A 21726-nucleotide genomic window follows, 5' to 3' on the forward strand; every position below is an offset into this window, starting at 1 on the left:
AGCAAAGCAGGTTTATTTTTCCCAAATAGGGGCCTGACACATAATATGATGGGGTTACTGGGGTTACACCACCATGTTGGAGGAATGACAGCGAGTGATTGATGTAACACAATAGTAATAATAACACTCATATACAGGTATATGACTTGACTTGAATTTTAGCTATTTCAGGTAAACTTTTGTCTTTGCTGTTCATGACGCCTCATATCAAGCGGGTGTTTTTTAAATGGAAGCAGGAATTTTTGGTTGTTGCGTAACTTTCAGAACCAAAAATGCAAAGGCAAAACCCTATTTACTTTTTATATATTTTTTTTAAATTTAACAAAATAAGTCAAACTTCCCAAATAGAATCACTTGAATGGATCTAGAGTTGAAGCAATTTGTCGATTAATCAATTACTTTATTGACAGAATTCATCTGCAATGGTTTTGATAAATGATTAAGTCATTTTTTTAAGCAAAAATTGATTCTTAAATGTAAAAAATTAGCTGCTTGTGCACAAAGCAGCTATAAAAAAAACTACGTAACTTAGTTAAAACAGTGAAAAATGATTTAAATCACAAACTATTTGATCATACATCTGCTTTTCCTTTCTCACTCTTCATACGATGCCACACACACATCGACACCCAGCCTTAACCCATACTCTTCCACTCGCAGCACACAAGCAAATGATTATCACCAAACATGTTTCCAGAATCAAGCAAACCAAGAACTTGAGTGTGGCTGAAAACAGAAGCCACAATGAGCCACTGAGTCTTTTCAAGAGGAAAGATACTGTTGCAGAGTTTTATACATTTCTTCAGAATGTGTGTTGTGTCTGTTCCTCTTAACCATTTATAGTCTGTGATTTAAATGAAGTTGAATTTCTCACAGGCTCCTGGAAACATGTACCGCCCCCCACACTGTACGTGGAGATCAGTGACATACTATAGCTCAGGTTTTGACCCAGAGTCGACTTCCTTATCCGACTGTGACGCTGGTGTTTAAAAGTCGGTCCACATACAAACACTGCTGCTTATTTGTGAACTGATATTTTTGAGTATTTGGTACAAGACCCTCTCGGCTGTTGGGAGACAAACAGCCAAAGTTTATCCATGACATGAGAGAGGAACAAGTTTTTCTTAAAATTAAATGAAACCTGCATGCAATCACACACACACACACACACACACACACACACACACACACACACGTATATATATATATATGTACACATGTGGCGACCATGCCTCCTCCAGTCGAAACAGAATGTCAGCATTGAACTCATTTGTTGGCAAACTCCTCTTTCTTTCCTCCAGTGATCCATATTTAGTGAGTTTCCCTTTTTACTCCAAAACCACAGGCCTTCCACCGCATTTGAAACTGCAACCATTTAATGCCTTGCATAATCATTTGCATAATCCCGTATTTACCATCTCCACGGAGAAGGGGGAGGCAGGAGGTGAAAACTTTGCAGAAATAATTATTTACTCATGTCAGCTCCTTTTTATGGCAGCAGCTCGTTGTGGGGAGTCTGATTTGCATGAAACTTTATTTCTTCTTCTTCTTCTTCTTACTTACTCCTTCGACGTGGAATTTTCCTCAGTCAAATTAAGTCGGATCTCCCCTCGTAACTTTCATTAGAAAGACGGGCGTTGTGGGTGGCGTTGAAAGATGAGGTTTGTGCAGCCACAGCGGGTATGTACACCAAACTCTGGGTGGGCAGAGAGAGGCAAAAACAGGATTGTGTTGCAGGCATTTACATGCATTCACTGGCATCTGCTTTTTCTTTTTTTCTCTATTAACACTCGTTCTGTCTTCATTTCCCTCTCTCTCTCTCAGTCCGTCCCTCCCTCCTCCGTCTCTTGTTCCACATCAGAATGGAGAGCAGATGTGGCGTGGGACGTATGTGTCTCCAGCGTCGAGCTGCTCTCTTATTTACCAAAACAGGTCCCTCTTGTTCAGCGATGACAGGTTTGAATTACAGGGCCTGGGTTCGCTCCAAGACTCCATATCCAACCCCCCACCCCCCTTTCCTGTACAGTGGTGTGTGTGTGTGTGTGTCAGATGGTGAGATTAGACGTAGGAAACAATATACCTGCCTCTGTTGTGTAGTTTTGCCCTGAACCCAGACGTTAACAAAAAATTTCAGACCTCGTCTCGTCTTTAGTCCTCCACCCCTGAACTGAGGGCTGCTGGAGTTTGGTAGTTAAATATACCTTGAACACACACACACACACACACACACACACACACACACACTCTTACACGTGGACATAAACCATCGTATATATTCCTAATACCCTCGATAATTTGAGGGTGTGGAGTCAGACAAGATGGTGTCAGATATCGGCTTGATCTGCCTCAGGGCTGTGATCTGCCAGATTAGCCGAGGGATTACGTCTGTGATCGCACACACACACACACACACACACACACACACACTGATAAGACGTAACATTAGCTCTTCGGGGAGACCTTTTTATGGGTTTCACAACAGGGGGATTTTTATGCCTCTGTTCTCAGCTTCACAAAACATTAATCCATTTACTGAGATTAGCTCAGACTTTTGTTTCCTAACTTTTCTATTTTGAGAACAATCAAAAGCCTTCGGGTTATGGAGAGGGGGTGAGGCACAACTCAGCAGTTTCTGTAGGACGGCAAAAAGAAACCAACAAAAAAAAAACGGATTCAACCGTCCATCATATATCTGTCTCTTTTTTTCTCACTGGGTCTGTTTAAAGCATTAGGAACATGTCTGTGTCTCTGCTGTAAGATTATCTCTCACAGCCATTTCATGTGTATTATTTAAGATTGGAAGGAAGCGGAGTGTCCTTGGGATGTCAGCTGTTTGGCCCGGGTTGCTTCAGTGTGTGCCAGCAAGGTTTAAAGGCCTCAGGTGAAAGCCTTTAAGCCAGGGGTGGAAGTGTGGAAATGCCTGGACCCCCCGTCCCCCCCTGTGCTGCGGCTGCTCCATTGAGAAGTCTTGATTCAGACCTTTTGGAAGACAACCAATCACTGCTGTTGAGAAAAGCCCCAAGCATACAATCCAGAAGTGTTAATCTGGAGTTAAGCATGCACACTTAGACCGGAGCTACAGTTTCAGGACTGTACTTGGGGATTCAAGTGCACACTCACGGTAGATGAGAACTGTGTCAGGAAGGAAATAACCGTAACAGGTTATGTGGAGCTTCGGGGCAGGTGAGCTTCAGCTAACCTGCTTCTACCTGCACCGATGACCCCGCAACAGCCACCAAACAGCTCACTGCCACTCAACCATCCGGGGTCACGCCGAGTATTTAACCTCACTCTCTGCTCTCCCGGAGCTAAATGTTTCTGCCCTCTTCACCGATGCCTCTCGCAGCAGCTCTAGTTGTTTATGGCAACCGCAATCTGGGTTTATATTCACGTCTTGTCAGATAGCAAGAATTCCTGCATCTCACTCCCTCCGACGCCGTCTCAGGAAAAGGTCAGCTTTTATTATCTTGAGCGAGTGAGTATTTTGTAGTATTTGCAGACGGCAGGTGGTTTGGTTGCTATGACACACGGGAGAAACTGTATGAAAACATGACAACTGCAAAGTGCCGAGCAGTTCATCATGTGTAATTTAGCAACTTTTTATCAGTTGGATGTGGCCGAACATTTTTTGGTGGGCCACGTGTGTCTGCACTGTGTTGACCTGCCTGATTTATTTCTTTGCTTTCTTTCTGCCAAAATCTCAATCTCCAGATTTTTCTTCGTGCCTTACGTTCTTTCTCTTTCTTCCTCTGTGTCTCTCGGTCTCTTGCTCTTTGTGAGACAGTTGCAAGGCTCAACCAGTGAAGGGTGTATCTGAAAGCGATCTGTGTGCTCAGTATTTAAGGGTGTCAGCTTGACAAGGCTTTGCACATTATCAAGAATAACAACTGTTTGCAAGGCCTGTGGAGCGGGTGTATCGCCTGGGCTCTCAGTCGTCCGGACCAAATAAGGCCTTCTGGTGCATTTTATGTTGCTTCTCTTTGGAACAACATTTCTGTTGCGGATCTGTGTGAGAACTGTGGGTCAGGCTTTATCCGCCCTGGCTTTGAAATCTTCAGGTTAATGAATGAGGTTGGTTTTATTTTCCTAAAACAAGAGTACAAATCATGTTATTTTACAATAATCTATTAGAATGAAGTTTCATTTTTATTTATTTATTATTAAGTGCAGCAGTTTCTTGTTGGGAAATATCGTGATATTGGATATTATCAGCCCAGGCCTAACAGTCATAGTAACTGCTTTGGGAGCTGCAGGAATTACAGTAGCTTTTAAACATGAATGTAAGTCTTAATGATCTTATGGTACACCACATATTTTACTCTCCCAAACAGAGAAGGAAAAAAGAGAGTGAGTGTGGGCTCACAAATTACAGCTGCTTATTATGACAGATCAACAGACAAACCCGCAGGTTTAGTGAAGGGCAACACTGTGAGTGTGGAGTCTTTTACACACACACACACACACACACACACACACACACACACGCACACACACACACGCACTTCATGTCTTTTTTGAATCCCCTCAGACTGTGAAAGTTCGCTGTGTCGAACGGGGTTTTCACCTCATGCATACCTCTACACAGGACCAACAGAAGCAGGGCAAATAGAGCTTTCTCTCCCCCCCAGGGAACCGTTCATCATCTGCTTTGACAGGTGAAAAGACTTTTACACTTATATTTTAGGCATTTAGCTGAGTTTCTGCTTCAGAGAAAATAATAATGAGCGCAGCAGCAAAACTAAGCTCCAATTTGTCAATCACTGCAGAAAGATCACAGAACAGAGTGAATTACAAGAAAACAGGCATTTTATTTTGATTCTGTTGATAAAAATACGATCATGTTGGAGTACAGGAAAAGTATATGGGGCGCAGGAGGGGATGGGGGGGGTTACTTCTCCTAGAGAGAGACGCCTCTGCTGGTTGTAAAACAGTGATGATATGTGACCCTGAGGCCCCTTTACCTTCACAGTTAATTTGTAAGGAGAGAAACTAGCAATCTGGGTCTGGTAAAAGCCTGTAGGCTTCCTTTATTCTGCTGTTTCTAGCCTTTGTAAACATATGCAAATAATATGTTGTTAAACTCAACTGAAAAGAGGCGATTGCATTTGAAGAGTGTGTTTGTCTCTATGTGTTTGTGCATGTATGTTTGCATGTATGTTGTGGCTCCTGGCTGGGGCTTGTATGAAGACTGTGATGGATAGGAGAGATTTACTGACATCCTGTGTCTAATCCCCTCTGTACTGCAGCAGGACACATGCGCTTACAAGGTTAGCCCGGGATAAAAAACACTTTCAGTCCAAAACTAAGATATACAGTACATGCGTGACTTGGAGGACTTTTTCAGAAACAGTATGATGGTGTGGTTGTTTTCCCTTTGTAGATTTAAACGCCATTTCAGATTTATTTTTCTGCGGAAGGTGTGGTGATTTTAACATACACTGTTTACTGATTTTAATCCTGACCACAGTGGCTCCAGAAAGTATTCAGACCTCTCCTGTACCCCACTCAGTGGTACGGTGTAGTTCCTGGGCACGAAGCAAAGCCCATAAAGATAGCCGTCCCAGATCAAAGGCCCACGCTGTCCCATAAAGCTGGATCAAAGCCTGAAGTGAGCACAGCGTTGTCATAACTTCTTATAAGCTGGCTGAGCAGCTAGCCAGGCCTCAGCTGGATAAAGATGGCTTGATGCTGCTGGCTGGTTAAGATTACTATCACACTTTGAAAGGGATAAACTTCTACATGTGTCCAGACTGTGGCAAAAATGTATTTGGGTTTGTAGGACTTAATTTTCTTTCATGGTTCAATCAATTACAGAACCAGAGTTATTTAGTTAGATAACATTGCATTACAAGTCTCGCAAGTGTTCGGCTCTGACTTCAAGAGACGTGAGACTCGGTGCATTTCCCCTAAACAGGAGCTGTTTGTCATTGCGGCGTCGGCAGGCCGACAGATAAAACGAGCAGCGGCTTTTTGAAAATAAATAAATAAATAAAAAATGAAAAAAGTGGCCTTGTGCGAACAAGCCTTTCCTCTTCTTCCAAATGAACTATCAAAACAAAAACATCGTCACCACTCACCAAAATATCCCGACCAGCTCTACCACATGTAAATCAATTAGTGAGTGCAACAGTCAGTCAGTGAATTACTGGTTCTCAAAATGCTGGAGCGGGAATCCCCAGATCCAGTGTAAAACTGCTTTTTAATTTACTATTTACTATTATTTATTCATCAAGAGCTATAATTAATCCATTAGTTTATTTTGCTGTTGTATGAATATATAATATATAATATACAATATAACTATGCTGCTGGAAACAGACTAAATAGTATACATACATAATTGTGCTCATAAATGAAAGAAAAGATTAAGACTGTTTAAACAAAACTGAAATTTGATTTTTTTTAAATCTATTGGTTGACTAAATAACAAATATATACATAATGTTGGATACAAACCATGTATGTTAAAACATTTTCTCTAAGGCTGAGTGTCAGTAACCTGAGCCAAAATTAATTATTGGTCCTTGGATTTCCTTTGCTACTGATTACAGTACAGTTTTTATTAGCAATTCATCTGTTAATTATATGTTTGATTAATCGTTTAGTCAATAAAATGTCAGAAAAAAGTAAGAAATGCTCATCACAGCTTCCCGTAGTCCAAGTTCACGTGTTGAAAATGTCCACCTGTGGGACCCTTTGGCCTTGGTAGCACTACTTTAGTTGTGTTTAGGTCCGTCCTGGACTCCTCAGTCGCACAACCTTGACAAATTATACAGTGTTTGAAAGCTGCAAGTCTGCTGATTCTATCTGTGCAAAGGGTTTCAGCATTCCCAGATCACTGCAACAGCTGTTGACACAGAGTTGGTTCAGACTGGCGGCTATGGCTCCAAAGTGTTTTCCACACCAAAGGTTCGACTTCTATACAACAGGCTTTATATTCACTTTTTATGTCAAGGGAAATAAGCAAGGCAAGAGTTACTTTTCAAAGGAGACCGGGGTTATCCCCGTCATCATCGCTGCACTTGGATTTCACTGGTTTGTACCAGTTGTATATGCAGCAGATTGGAGCTGTCACTTGTTCAGAAAAGTCAAGTTTGAACAAATTTGAACTGACACGTAATTCACTCAAACTAATTTGAATGTAATCCGTAGACCGTCTGATGTCAGATGCTCTGAGGAGGTTGTGAACCTGTCGTTGCTCCACTGCGTCACTTTGGTGGCTAGCCCGTGAGTTAGTTTATTGACCGGTGGATAAGGCAGCAATACTTGTAGCTGTTGGTGAGTTTTAAGGTATATATAGTTTATATATATACTGTATATATGTATATACACCATCACATTCATATTAATGTTTGTTTGACACTAACAGATCCTAAGAATTTTTTTAGATAAACAATAAGTTTCTTATGAAACACTATTTATTCTGTACTTGTATTTCCTCTGCTGCACTTTGTGAACTTCTACTTGGAATTTTCCAAACCCCTCCACCCCCAGTGCACTCCCTTCCTTACACACACACACATACACACACACACACACACACACACACACACACACACACACACACACACACACACTCTCTCTGAGGGAGTAGGGAGGACAGGTTTTGACTCGGCCATCATCATTAAGGCTGCCGGCCTCAGGGCCTCAGCTATCGGCAGGTTTACTGAAATCGTCTTGGTCAAAATAACCATCTTTGTTTTATTTCCTCCTTTATTAGATACAGTTAATGTTTGTTTAAGCTACTATAGATAACTGAGGCTGGAGCAACCGTCAGCTACACCAGGTGTCTTTAGATCAGCAGCTAAACCTCGGATGTCACAACTCAAAAAGCAGAAAAGGGGGAAAAATAAGAGGAAAAAAAAAATCAGTGGAAAAAAAAAAATGCTAGCACATAAAGGGCGTGCCCGAGAAAGGGAAAGAGAAGAAACAGTGACCCTGCAGCTATCATGTCCTCACATGGCCCACAGTCAGACAAAGCTACGACAACAAAAGCACAGAGGGAAATAGATTGATGGTGCGGTGCGATGAGGTAATAATGGAGTAAGAATAGTGGTGCAGAGTGAAAAATGGACCTTCTATAAAAAAAGAAAATTGACATCGCCCTTTTTCTTTCTCTACTTCGTCTGCTACTGAATGACATCAAAGAAACAGAGTGAAGCTACAGGCTGAGATCATATGTCAGCACAGGATCCGGGAATTAGACATTGGAGGGAATTTATGGCAATGAAATCCACAAGTATTTTGACAGTAATGTGTTTATTATTTTGGCTTCAATATGATTTATTTCAAATGAAAGAAAGACTGTGACTTTGAGGTTAAAGTGATGATTTTTAGCTTTGACGTAGTTTGTATTGGCCGTGCCAGGAAGGAGTCATGCCCTTTTTTTTTATCCACAGGGTTCATTGCCATGTGTCTCTCACCTGTTTATAAAAACATTATGGTTTTGCTGCCCACATGTTAATGTATGGGTAAGACTTGGGACAGATCACTGGCTAAATTGTCTCTCGAATTAGAAATGCCGTCTTTGCCTCGACACGTACCTTGCTCTTTTATTCATGGTGAAGCACTCAGTTTACACAAACCCTTTTAATTTAATGACTCATCTTGTTTTAACACGGAGCCTTGGCTTTAAAAAGGGGGAATACACCGTCTCAAATAAATGAGCTTTGTATCTGGAGACGTGAGGCTCTGCGCTGTGGTCTGAGCCAGAAACGTTTTGTTTTTTCTTTTCAAAAGTCCTGCTCCGTGTCCATCGCTGTGCACGTCCGTTATACGCGTCTTTCTCAAGCAAGCCGTACTAACCAGAAGATAAAGGGTGTCTGGTGCAGCGGCAGGTGTGAACCATTGGTTCCACCTCTGGAGGTCTTGGAGGAAAGCCTGCTGCTCTCGCTGACCACACATGCCCACGTAAAGTTGGCTTGTTTACAGTTATACTCAGCCGTGCAGCGTAAGGTCGGTCCAGGCACATTCATACGTTCATCTGGAACAGATTCCTGCCGATACTCTCCTCCCCCAATTACTGACAGTTTTTTTTGTTTTTTCTGATGTTTAGTAGAAAGTTGTACTAATCACATAAATTATTATAACTATGGATTTTAAAAGCACAGAATCCTGACCCTGTACCATGTGACTCTCCCCCTTTAAGTCATAAAGATGAGACGTGGAACAGCCCTAATAAAGACGTCGCGCTGACTGACAGCTTGTAACTATTGGCTATACTGCTCAAGTCCTGCCTGTACCTGAGGAATTTGTGCGCGGCCGTATTTCACCTCCCAAGAATTCAGGGGAATGGCAGGTGCAACCAGAAAAGGCCACGCATTCCCTAGTTTCAGCTTCTTATTTGTGCAGGTTTCCTCTTTTTTTTTCTTCTTCTTCTATTTTTGTCATGGATATTTTTTTTCAAACAATTAATAGCTTCATTTTAAAATAATAAATTAAGCAGGCATTTATTGGCTCTGGCTCCAGTTGGCAGTCATGTAGACACACACACACACATACACACACCGTAGACACCTGTCCAGCACGGCGCTGTTAAACCAGAAGCACAGCAGCTACACTGCGCACCGGGGATGAAAGAGAGTGAGCTGCAGCCCCGAAATACGTTTCTAAAATCCACAATCATCGATTGAAGCGTCTCATGCGGAGGCTCCGACACATACAGGAGCTCACACACACGAGGGTGAGAGTCTGCACCGTGGCTAACGGCTCTCTCTGTCTCCCTCGTGCCTTTTGTGTGTGTGCTCTGTAACTGCATGTGATGACATTACTCCTTGCAGTTTGTGTGTGGAACAGAAAGATGAACTCAACAGGCAAGTGTAAAAGGTGTTAATCGACTTTTTTTTTAGCAGGTTTACCCGCGTTTTAAAAAAAAAAAAAATTGTTTATACCTGCTGCTTTTGGTGTAAAAAGGGTATTTGTTTTCCGCTGTGAAACTTGACAACATTCATACCACTGAAGGCGTAACATGCAACATCCAGACATGACTAATATATGAAAATCTACCCAAATTTACACACGACAGAACAGAAGTTCCACTGTTTAACAGTTAATACACTTTTTTTCCGCACAAACGTGTGTCTGGTTGTGTCCGGTTGTGTTTCCCCGCCATGTGATAATGAGAGGAGAGAGAGTCCCCAGCTGACCTCCATTTAAACTCTGTGTTTAAACAGCACAGGCCTGATCCAATGTTTATTGGAAGCCTGTTAGAAACGTGATGCCCTGTGAATCACACCGTGTTACTGCTGGAGCTTGACGTGCCTCAGAACGTCGAGGTTCGCTGTAACTTATTATCAACACTGATCCCAATAGTGGTCTTCACAATCGATCCCTGAGAAAACTGTTTCTCATATATTTCTATCTGTCACATACTTGAGGTGGGAACGGTGTGGAGAAGTGTGTTGGGGAAAACATTGGAAGCCTTTTGGATACACTAAGTGTCCACTTTATAGCACTTCTTTGGACACTCTTATTGGCTATTGCTCTTGTCTGTTGAGTTACAGCTATAAAAGTGTTTACACTGTTGAATTTTATTACCTGTTTACAGAAACACGTCTCTGCTAACTATCGCTTCATCTTAATTCATTTACAGGCTTTTATGACAGACAAAACTCACTTGTCCCATGCTACTTTAAACGCTGATACATTAGCTACTTTAGCTTCAGCCCTATTTAGATTATGTCGTTTACATATACTCAAACTTTAACACTTCTCATTCAAACATTAAGTTTATTTATTAAACTGCTTCTATTTCACAAACCATTAGCTCTGATGTAGTTTTATCCTCTACCCCCTATGGGTCTATTTAATATTTACAGTCGTGTTAATGTCATCCTACCGTACACACAGCCTCACTTTGGGGGATTGTTAATATTCCTCTCAGTATTCTGCTTTAGCCATAAGAGACTCTGTGTAAATATACACACACACGCAACTACTTATCAGGCACAGCGCACGGTGTTTTTCTGCCTAACTAGTCTCATGATGTCATCTGGATTGGAGCGCCGGTAGCCTGGGCCTATTTCACGGCTAGGTCGAGCCTCTAATTGTGTGTAGCGTTCCAGCGAGGCACTAATCAGGGCAAGGCAGACCCAGCAGCCTGACGGTTGACACTAATTGCTCTTGCTCAGACATGAAGGCCTTGTCCATGAAATATTTATCCACCCATCTGTTGAAAGTTAACCCCCACCACCCCAGCCACCCCCACCTGGCACAGATATATACACTCATGTTCAATAACACACACGTGCACATTCATGGGCAAGTATGGTCACATTTACATTTACTCAGGTGTATGTTTTTTTTAATTCATTTTTTGTTGTTCAAGAACCAAAATATTGACTTAGGAAGATAGAGTGACAGAATGAATTTAGACAAACATTTCCTGCTGTTGCTATGACTACTACTATGCCGTGTACGTACAAGGTGTCGCATCCCCTTCACACATTTACAGACTGATCTCTCAGGGATATATTTTCACACATCTCCTTGTTATATTTCAGATTGTGTGATGAAGACCTGGTTAATCATAGCACTACAATAAAAATAAGGTACAACAAAAAGCAATAATGGGAGTGATACCTAAAGGTTTTCTTCTTTGCTAGAGTTCCAGCTCTGTTTTAGAAAAGTTGGTGCAAAGTGTCTAGTTCTGTTGAGATTTAGACACAAGTTGGCTTTTGTAGCAAAATGCTTTAGCATGCTCGAACAAAGTGCTTGTTGTATTCTCGAACCTTGTCTCGCACCCCCCCCTCCCCGACACCTTTCCAACTCCACAACTGGAGGGGCTGCGTCTCACAATTTTGGTAACTTTCCAAAACTGACAGTCCCAACATTTATACCCATTTCACGCTTTGATCGGCCAGATGTGCGGAGGTGTGAAAGTATTCAAGTTTTGAACTTCTCTACTAGATTTCTGCTACTGCCAGTGTTTCCAGCCGGCTGAGAAATTTACTTGCGGTGATGGGTGGTGGAGCGTGTGACCGATGTGCGTGTAGGGACTCATACAGTTTAGAGGTGGAGAGTGAAACCCGGGTTATTTTCTGTAGCTTCAATTTACAGATGTTCCCTTAACGCCTTACATGCAGACTATTGGTAGATGCTACAATTTAAAGGTTTCCCCTGAACACCTCACATGTAGACTCAGACTCTTGGCAGATTATACAATTTACAGATGTTCCCTCAACACCTCACATGCAGACTATTGATAGATGCTGCAATTTACAGATGTTCCCTAAACAGAGGCTACCTAGGCGGCTGCACATAGAGAACCCTCTAGTCCACACACAGTTACTGCAGCGCACGCAACTCGGACGGGTGTGTGTTCAAGAAAGAGTGAAAAAAATAAAAAGGTGTTGTAATGAAAGACCGAGTGATTTTATCTACCTGGGCGGGCTGCCTAAGCAGAAACTATGTAGGGGAAACGCTGACTATTTAATGTCACTTTAATGGTGTACAAGCGAGTGCGACACAATGAAATCCTTCAAGAGGAGACTGTGCAAAAGTGTGTGTGGTGTTTGATTCATGGACTCACACCTCTCTATGCAAGCGGGGTTTTTCACCCAGTCGTCAAGTCTGGCCAAAAAATGAGCTATAAACCGTTTTGTCTTTAGACGTCATCGGACGATGCTACTACTGTACCGCGGCTCTGGATGGAAGTCATCGCTGTACATGTCTCACGGTGCGATGTTCAGCCGCCATTTAGTAGATTTCACCACGTTTCGCTCACGATCGTCAACTTTCGCCCCCCCCCCCAAAAAAATTGCGCAGCTTGTTCGGCGTTTAAACAGACACACTCGTACACATGGCTTATTCTCAATCACACTCAGCCCCCAACTGCTGCTGTGTTTCTCTCCTCTGTCAGCACAGTGCTGAGTGAGCGGCTGGTGGTCTGTGTTTACCTTATTAATTAGCCCAGTGATCCAGAAACATTCTCCCTCTGGTAAATAGAATAACACTGAAAGGTTACTCTGGGCCGGGAGCGGAGGGTAATATGAGAGAAGGCAGGAGCCAAGGAAAGGAAGAGAGAGGAGTGGGAAGACAGAGAGAGAGAGAGAGGGGGAGAAAGTTGGATAGAGAGACTGAGAGAGTGTGTGTCTGCATTTTAAGTTTGCTTTAGAGCTGTCATGAGTAGAAGTGATCAGAGTCAGGGAGGAAACCTGACGCTGTGGGTTGTCATCCTGCTGAATTTAGAGCCTCTGTGATCATCAGTCAACACGACGTCTCTCTGGTGCTAACCGTCAGCCACACCACCACCTGCCGTTTTCTTTACCCCCTTCATTTATTTTTGTAATGTGCACAAGGTGTGATGGTGTTGTATCCTCGCTTCCTTTTTATAGACTTCAGATTGAGGCCGAAATAAAAGTCTCAGGAACGGAGATTGATCTCCCGCTTGTTAAATCTTGAATTCATCGCCTGAAATTGCTACGAAAAGGTCACCTGAGTTTTATGATAGCAGGATAAATTATTGCAGTTGAATTGATGGATTCTTGAACTGCCTCATCTTTGTCGTTTAAACTTCTGGAGCCAAATGGCCGACTCAGGTATGCTCCGCATCTTTCCAATTGGCTTAAATGCATGCAGATTAGAGCGCCACAGACCAAAATTCAAAACAGACTTTAAGCAGACAAATAGATACGCCTTAAAGCACTTTTATGAATCCTTTCCAACTATTTCCAATAACTCGGCTCCCCCATTTTTGGGCCATATCTCTGTCCCGAGGTCTGCAGTTCCTGGCCATACATGGAAAGCCAAGAGACAGAGCACAGTGAAAAGAATTACATTAGCAATACAGAGTTTTCCCTTGGCTACTAGTTCAAAGAAGGGCAGGGGAAATGTGGTTTTCATTAGGCATTGTTGGTTTAAACCGGGGTAAAGGTCACTTTAAAAGTCCGCCTCAGAAAAACTCAGTAATTTCAGAAATCATGAATAATTCAATGCTTAAGAGCATGAATAAGTCTCCCAACGCTAGAGTCCAAAAAAAGCATGATTCTAATCTATAATTAAAAAAACAAACTTAAATATATTTCACATATGCATCTCCAGAGTTGGAAAACTGATCCCTACTTTGCGTGTGTGTGTGTGTGTGTGTGTGTTTTTTGTGTGCACTTGTATTTTGAGACTGCGCTCTAAACCTGTGCCACTTGACATCTGGCTGTCATGTTAATGTGTCCAGTGAATCTTTAAAAGGGATTTACTGCCTTCCTTCGACCCGCCCCCGTGGAGTAAAATTCCTTGCCAATAGCTCCAGTTAGTTTGTGCTTCCCATTACCACTAATTATAACATTCCAAAAGACTTTGACGGAAAAACAGGCCAAAATACAACAACCTCTGTGGACAGACCCCTCTGGACAGATTGCTTAAATCACAGTGCAAATGTCCGGAGTGCTAATGACCTAATTGGCTGTGGCAGAGAGCGACCTCGACCCTCACTTCCTGTTCTGAAAAAAAAAAGCTTTTAGCGTTTATTTAAGGCTATTAAAGCAGAACATTTATCTTTACAAATGAGGTTTGTCTGAAAATTGGAGTGGTCCATCTGCTCCCTCTGCCCTTTGTCTGTGCTGGTTATTAATGGCGTCACAGTGGAGACTCAACTCTCCCCTCTGCTAATCAACTTTAAAACCTCTGCCTCTGAAAATACCTACACTGAGCATCAAGGTCGAGGACTGTTTAGCACCTCGTCTCATGATTAATTTAGTCACGAGATAAGAGCCAAAACAAGACTCATGTAGCACTTATCTAGTCTTATCAACCAATCAAAGCACTTTACAATGGACGCCACATTCACACATATACAGTGCTTTCTCCTACATGTGTAACACGTTTCTACCAGACACACACATTCACACATTTGCGGTTCGGTATCTTTCCCAAGGACACTTTAAAATGCGGAGTGGACGAGCCGGGAATCGAAGCACCGTCTTTCTGAGTATTGGACGACCCGCTCCCACAGCTTGAAGAATATTATCTACTTTTTTGTCACCCTCCACTCACACACACTCGTCTGTGTCTCCCCCCCTGACCCTTTTGACCTGTGTTATTTATCCCCTGCAACCCTGCTGTGATCACATGGCCATATCTGATTCTCCTACTTCCTCCTCTTCCCTTCTTCTTTTGCCTCCACCCGGGGCGTTCGCTTGCTCACGGCATACCGGACGCTACCCCATCGCTCCCAGGAGGAGCTAACGAGAAGTCCAGATAGATCTCGAGCAGCTGAAGGCTTCATAAGCCTCTGTGTGTGTGTGTGTGTGTGTGTGTGTGTGTGTGTGTGTGTGTGTAGTGGCGTGTCTCTGGGCTAACCGCATTGTGTGTGTGTGTGGCTCAGACCTGCCAGTATCAGTTGGCCTGATTACAGGATAGGATTCATCAGAAGAAAGTGTCGTTGTGTGTGTGTAACGATAGCTGGTGTGGCTGAGTGTGTCGCATCTCTTTATTGATTGATCTTTGATTTATTGAGTAGTTTGAAAAGGCTTTCGTGAGGTCGCTGTGCTTGTGTCGTCTCATAGGTTTAGCTTCAGAATAAAAAAATGCTGTTGGGGCTTTATTTCGGCCGAAGCCGGCATCCATCGTGTTGTGAATGTTTATTTCTTGCGTGTGTCATAGGTTGTCTGTGTGTGGCTCATGTTTATTAGAAACAGAAGAAAGACTGTCTGTCACATCTGAAAGGAATTTGCAAAGACTGTTATGATACGTTCAGTGGAAAGTGGTTTTGACAGCCACGTCAGTTTTAATGTTTTCAGTGGTCCAGTACTCAAGGTGTGTGCTGCTGCAGCTGGATAAAGAAATCCAGCAGATCATGAAGGAAAGATGTCCACTCTTGCTCAGGAATCTGTTTTCGATTGGCTTCTGCTTTGACTTGAAAATATAAACCTGATTTATCTCCCTCTTTTTGTTTTTCAGCCCCGCAAGGCCCTTTCGATTCCCGAAAAGGTAAGACCTGCCAAAAACAGATTCTGGATAGCAAAATCTCTCTCCTCCTCCTCCTCCTCCTCCTCCCTTTATTCCTGTCATCCATCCATCACTGCTCCTGTGGAGCTATCATTCCTCAGTAGTGAGTCATGAGCGTTATCGATGAGAGTTGTGTGTCTCTCTGTGTACCTGGCCTTTGTTAACCAGCAGTTTAGATCTTCTCATGTCTCCATTACAGTGCAGTAAATGCTGCTGTCTTCACTCTAATCCAGGAGACTGTTTAATAGAAGATTAAGACTTTTTCAGGCTGTCACAGAGGTTTGGGGGTTGCAAAATCTCAAGTATGTCATCTTTTGCATAGAGATGGAGACTGAGACAAAACCTGAGACTGCCGCTGACACTACAGCTTATCAAGAAAGATCTTGTCATGTCTCCTTTCTATCGTTATTTTCACTAACTTTAAGTCTCCGTCTTGTTCCAGCTATGCTGAGCTGATAGCTGATTGGCCGGTGGTGGTGCTGGGGGTGTGCACAGTGCTCATTGTGGTGTGTGCCCTAGTGGGCGTCCTTGTGCCCGACCTCCCTGATTTCTCTGACCCGCTGCTGGTGAGTACAGTACCCATGATGCTTTTATTTTCTGGATAAATGTCATCATTTGTCAACACAAAGCTTCTAAATAACCAGCCTGGTCCCAGATGTGAAATACTGAGGATGTGTGGTCGAGTTAACTGGGAGAACAAACTGACTTCAGCCCAAAAGCTTTGAAAAATCATTGATGTCATGGATATTAAAGAACCGTTTATACCGAAGATTCATTCATAACCTGTGTCCTTCTCTCTCCTCCCCAAAGGGTTTTGAGCCGCGGGGAACAGCCATTGGCCAGCGACTGGTCACATGGAACAACATGGTGAAGAACACAGGCTACAAAGCCACACTGGCCAACTACCCTTTCAAATATGCTGACGAGCAGGCGAAAAAGTAACTTCACTACATCCCTTACACTGTCCACACGCTGTGGTTTCTTTAAATTCCTTTTTGAAAGCATTTATAAAAGACAGACAGAGACAGAGAGTCCAGGAGAGTACAATATTATTTTTTATTCATGGACCAAACATATGATTTTTAATATCTGGTTATTTAATAATAGTCTCCTCGTGCCAACTCAAACTTTCACATCTCCCACTGAAGACTGCGGGATGAGGGTGGGAGACCGAGGTGGAGGGGGAGGGAGGGTATTAGATGGGTGAGAGGGGAGGAGGGGGCCGGAGGAGTTGAAGGATACTGTTGACAGACACGCTGAAAGGTCTGAATCCCCTCCTGAAAGAAAAGGGGCGCGATGCAGAGATCTGTCCATCCACAAGGTCATCGTCTGTCTCCTGCCGGTGGGAGTGAGTTCACTAATCAAGAGCAGGTCTTTGCATGTTTACGTCTCTGTGACTCTGTTTCGCTCTCCAGCCTTTCATTCTCTGCTCCAAAGCTGTTGCATATATTTGGTTTTTCCTTTTATTTAAGCGAGTATAATTAAGCAGAACCGACCAGGGGAGCCATGGCTCTGGTTGTAGAGCCCCTCGAACCCAGGCTGCGTCAGGAAGAGCATCCAGCATCAAACCTGTGCTAAATCAAGTATGCAGACGGTGACCCCCTTTTGCGGGAGCTAATTAGCCTAATGCAACCTAATTAAGCACAACCATTATTGATGCCAGAATATTTTTTGTTGTTTTTGTCTTTGAGCGTTCGGCTTTTAAGTGTTCGCTTTGTCTCACTGATATCATAGCAGTTGTCTCGGATGAATGACGTTGACATCGCAGTGAGGTCACAGCCCTCTGAATCAGATTTTATCCTCGTGGCTAAGATTAGAACTTCTAAAAACTGCAGCTCCACTTGACTGATTAGAAAATGGATCCTTTCAGCTGCAGCCCAGACCTTCCTCTCTCTCTCTCTCTCTCTCTCTCTCGTCTCCCCCCCTGCTGTGTCTGTGTCTGTCTTTGTCTTCCTCCCTGTCTCGCTCCACATGTCTGTCTGCAGATGTAATTGTCTACTTACATGTGCACGGCGCACAAGAGGCCTCTGCTGCTGTCAGCAAGCCTCCCTGCCTCATCCCCTCTGTCTGTCAACCCCCTCAGTCTCCGTCTGACAGCCACCTGATTGCTCTGCCTTCCTGTTTGTAGCTGAGGATGTGACACACACAGGAAGGCTGAAGCATAATCTTCACTTGAAACACTGGCATGTAGACACTATACTACCTAACTATTGCCACATCCTATACAACATATACAGCGCACACACTCCAGAGACACAATCAGCCCTCCACGCTCAATCACAGCCAGTATTATGATTATTATAATAATGACTGGAGTATCCCCCGTACTGTAGAGAACCATTCATCTGGTTTTGGAGGGAGCAATAATTACTGCTGCTTATTTCATCACCGAGCTTCAAATCTGCTTCCTTCATTTAGTATCATGCTGACTCTGCAGCCTCGGACACAGCAACATCTCTGTTCACTGTTTGCATGATTTCATAATTCACCAAACAGCCTCTTCCTGGGTTTGGATTAGTAGCTGTGGCCTTTACCATTTTCTAAGGGGGGTATTTTCATCTTTAACATAATTGAATTTATCTAAAATATATTCCACCAATGTAAGAAAAACCAAAAATAGACTCTCTTCCCCACACATCCAGCTTTTTAAATGTCGCTCTTGTGGCTGATTTTAACAGAACCACACGTTCAAGTTTTGTTCAATGTGCCAAACTTTATTGTTTTCGCAGTCACCAAGAGCCCAGGTGGCCCGAAGACCATTATGACAGAGACAAACGGCAAGCAGAGTGGGACTTCAGTAAAGAGTTTTTCTGTGATGTGCCAGGTAAGTTTCTGAATCATACACAGACACATTAAACCAGATGATGGGGAAAACTGAAATGAAAAAGATAACACACCATAAATAAGCCATCTGTCAAAATATGATTGCAGTGTTCGTGTCACATGAGCGGGATAAGATAATAAGATAATTTACTTGACTACTTGCTGCCAGGTACACGACCAGCGTGTGGAGAAGGCGTCCATATTCTCTCGAATCTGTCGTTTTATTTGGCTTCTGCACGCACAGTCTTTCCATTTGTACAGTAAATAACATCATCTCGAGCCAGTGCACAAAGTAAGGTGGAGCGATAGACGTTCAGGTCAGAGGATTAGGTTTCCTAGCAACCACCATTCCTTGGTGGAGAGCAGTCTGCACGTTGTATCGGAGTTTTAATCTTTAATTAATCTCAGTATAATAGAAATTGTAGAAACTAGCGTAAAGGGAAAACAGGCAAGCAACAGCTAATCTTTTAATAGGTCGTGTACTTTGATTGGAAATAAGAAGAGATTGAAAAATACACAATCCACCAAAAATAAGTCACATTAGTATGAACCCGTTTTCAGCCGCCGGTTCTTCGCCGCACTGATGGTATAAATGTCTTTGCCTCATATTTCCCAACTTTTATTATTTCAGGAAATCTTGTTTTCTACTTTAAGTAATAAAACTTTTTTTTTCTTTCTGCAGGTGACAGTTACTCTCGACTGGTGTTCGCATCAGCTGAGGGGAAGAACCTCTGGAGTATTCAGGCCATCAAGTCAATGTGCAATCTGGACAACACAAGGGTGCGTATGTGGAGCAGGACAAACCTCAGTCATCAGGGCTTTGTCTGCTCTTTTTGATCCTTCCTGTGTGCTGATTATTTGTCTCTGTCCACAGGTGCGTTCCCACCGTGACTACTGGAGTCTTTGTCAGCGCACCAATGACGCCTCCTGTTGCCCCAGCTGGACACTCGGTAACTACATTGCCGTCCTCACCAACAGGTCGTCCTGCCAGAAGATCACCGAGCGCGACGTGTCGCACACGCTCAAGATCCTGCGCTCGTGTGCCAAGTACTACCACAATGGCACACTGGGGCCCGACTGCTGGGACATGACCCTGCGCCGGAAAGACCAGCTGAAGTGTGCCAGTGTTCCCCGCAAGTGCACCAAGTACAACGCCGTCTACCAAATCCTTCACTTCCTGGTGGACAAGGACTTCCTCAGTCCCAAGAGCCTGGAGCTTCCTCCGCCTGTGCTGAAGTACAGCATGCTCTTCTCCCCCACGGAGAAAGGAGAGTCCATGATGAACATTTACTTGGACAATTTTGAGAACTGGAACTCGTCAGACGGCGTCACCACCGTCACAGGGATCGAGTTCGGCATCAAACACGACCTCTTTCAGGACTACCTCCTCACAGACACGGTGTACCCCGCCATAGCCATAGTGATCGTCCTGCTGGTCATGTGTGTGTACACGCGCTCAGTCTTCATCACGCTCATGACAATAATAGCCATCATCAGCTCGCTGATTGTGTCTTACTTTCTCTACCGAATGGTCTTCAACTTTGAGTTCTTCCCCTTCATGAACCTCACGGCGCTCATCATCCTGGTCGGCATCGGTGCGGATGACGCCTTCGTGCTTTGCGATGTGTGGAACTACACTAAGTTTGATAAACCCCACGCTGAGCTGGCGGAGACGGTCAGTGTGACGCTGCAACACGCTGCCCTGTCTATGTTCGTCACCAGCTTCACCACCGCCGCAGCTTTTTACGCCAACTACGTCAGCAACATCACCGCCATACGCTGTTTCGGCGTCTACGCTGGGACCGCCATTCTGGTCAACTATATTCTCATGGTGACGTGGCTCCCGGCGGTGGTGGTGCTGCATGAACGCTACCTGCCTAACATGTTCACCTGCTCCAAGCCTCCACACCAGCAGAGAGGTTACTGCACGCGGACGTTCTGGGCGGGTCTGTGTCAGAAGGCCAGCAAATGCCTGTTTACCGTCTCCGAGGCGTCCAGGATCTTCTTTGAGAAGGTGCTACCCTGCATTGTCATCAAGCTGCGCTACCTCTGGCTCTTCTGGTTCCTCGCCATCACAGTGGGCGGGGCCTACGTGGTGTGCGTCAACCCAAAGATGAAGCTCCCGTCTCTGGAGCTGGCGGAGTTCCAGGTGTTCCGATCCTCTCACCCGTTCGAGCGCTACGACGCAGAGTACAAGAAGCTCTTCATGTTCGAGAGGGTTCACCACGGCGAGGACCTCCACATGCCAATAACGATCATCTGGGGCGTGACGCCTCTGGATAACGGCGACCCCCTGAACCCCAAAAACAAGGGAAAGCTGATGCTGGATAGCAGCTTCAACATTTCCAGTCCAGCGTCTCAGCTGTGGATCCTCAACTTCTGCCAGAAGCTGAGGAACCAGAGTTTTGTCTTTCAGTCGGAGGAGCAGGACTTCACCAGCTGCTTCATCGAGACGTTCAAACAGGTCAGAGTCATTAAATAGAGCCAACTTTAATATTTAAGTGTCACTGGATGTAATCAACTTTTCTTCTTTTTTTTTTTTACCTGATTTTAACAGTGGATGGACAACCAGGATTGCGGCGAGGGCTCCGTCTACCCCTGCTGCAGTCAGTCCACCTTCCCCTACAGGCCTGATGTCTTTGAGCTGTGCATCAAGAGAGCCATCATGGAGCTGGATCGGAGCACTAACTACCATCTGGACAGCAAGACCCCTGGACCTCGATTCGATATCAATGACACCATCAGAGCCATAGTTTTAGAGTTCCAGAGTACCTATCTCTTCACACTGGCCTACGAGAAGATGTACCAGTTCTACCGCGAGGTAAAGGCGCAAAGTATTTCATATTATATGTTAAATTGTCTCTCCATAATTTGTGCTGGCTGAGAGTGTTTTTGGTTTTGCTTTACTTACAGGGTGAGTTTTGTTCCTGCTTTAATTCTCCCGACTTTTAACGATTGCGA

The 21726-nt window shown here is 43.9% G+C and overlaps 1 protein-coding gene across 2 annotated transcripts in view; it reads left to right on the forward strand.

The window, feature by feature from the left end:
- disp1 (dispatched RND transporter family member 1) overlaps positions 1-21726 on the forward strand; it is a 79964-nt gene that overhangs the window by 55773 nt on the left and 2465 nt on the right. For both annotated transcript variants that reach the window (XM_022767369.1, XM_022767376.1), the window contains 7 exons: positions 15895-15924; positions 16385-16508; positions 16753-16880; positions 18672-18766; positions 19448-19545; positions 19640-21229; positions 21323-21586. In XM_022767369.1, coding sequence (XP_022623090.1) covers positions 15895-15924; positions 16385-16508; positions 16753-16880; positions 18672-18766; positions 19448-19545; positions 19640-21229; positions 21323-21586 — 2329 coding nt within the window. The remainder of the gene's footprint in view (positions 1-15894; positions 15925-16384; positions 16509-16752; positions 16881-18671; positions 18767-19447; positions 19546-19639; positions 21230-21322; positions 21587-21726) is intronic.

This window comes from Seriola dumerili, unplaced genomic scaffold (assembly GCF_002260705.1).
Source record: "Seriola dumerili isolate Sdu_G_001 unplaced genomic scaffold, Sdu_1.0 BDQW01000025.1, whole genome shotgun sequence".
NCBI classification, from domain to species: Eukaryota; Metazoa; Chordata; class Actinopteri; order Carangiformes; family Carangidae; genus Seriola; species Seriola dumerili.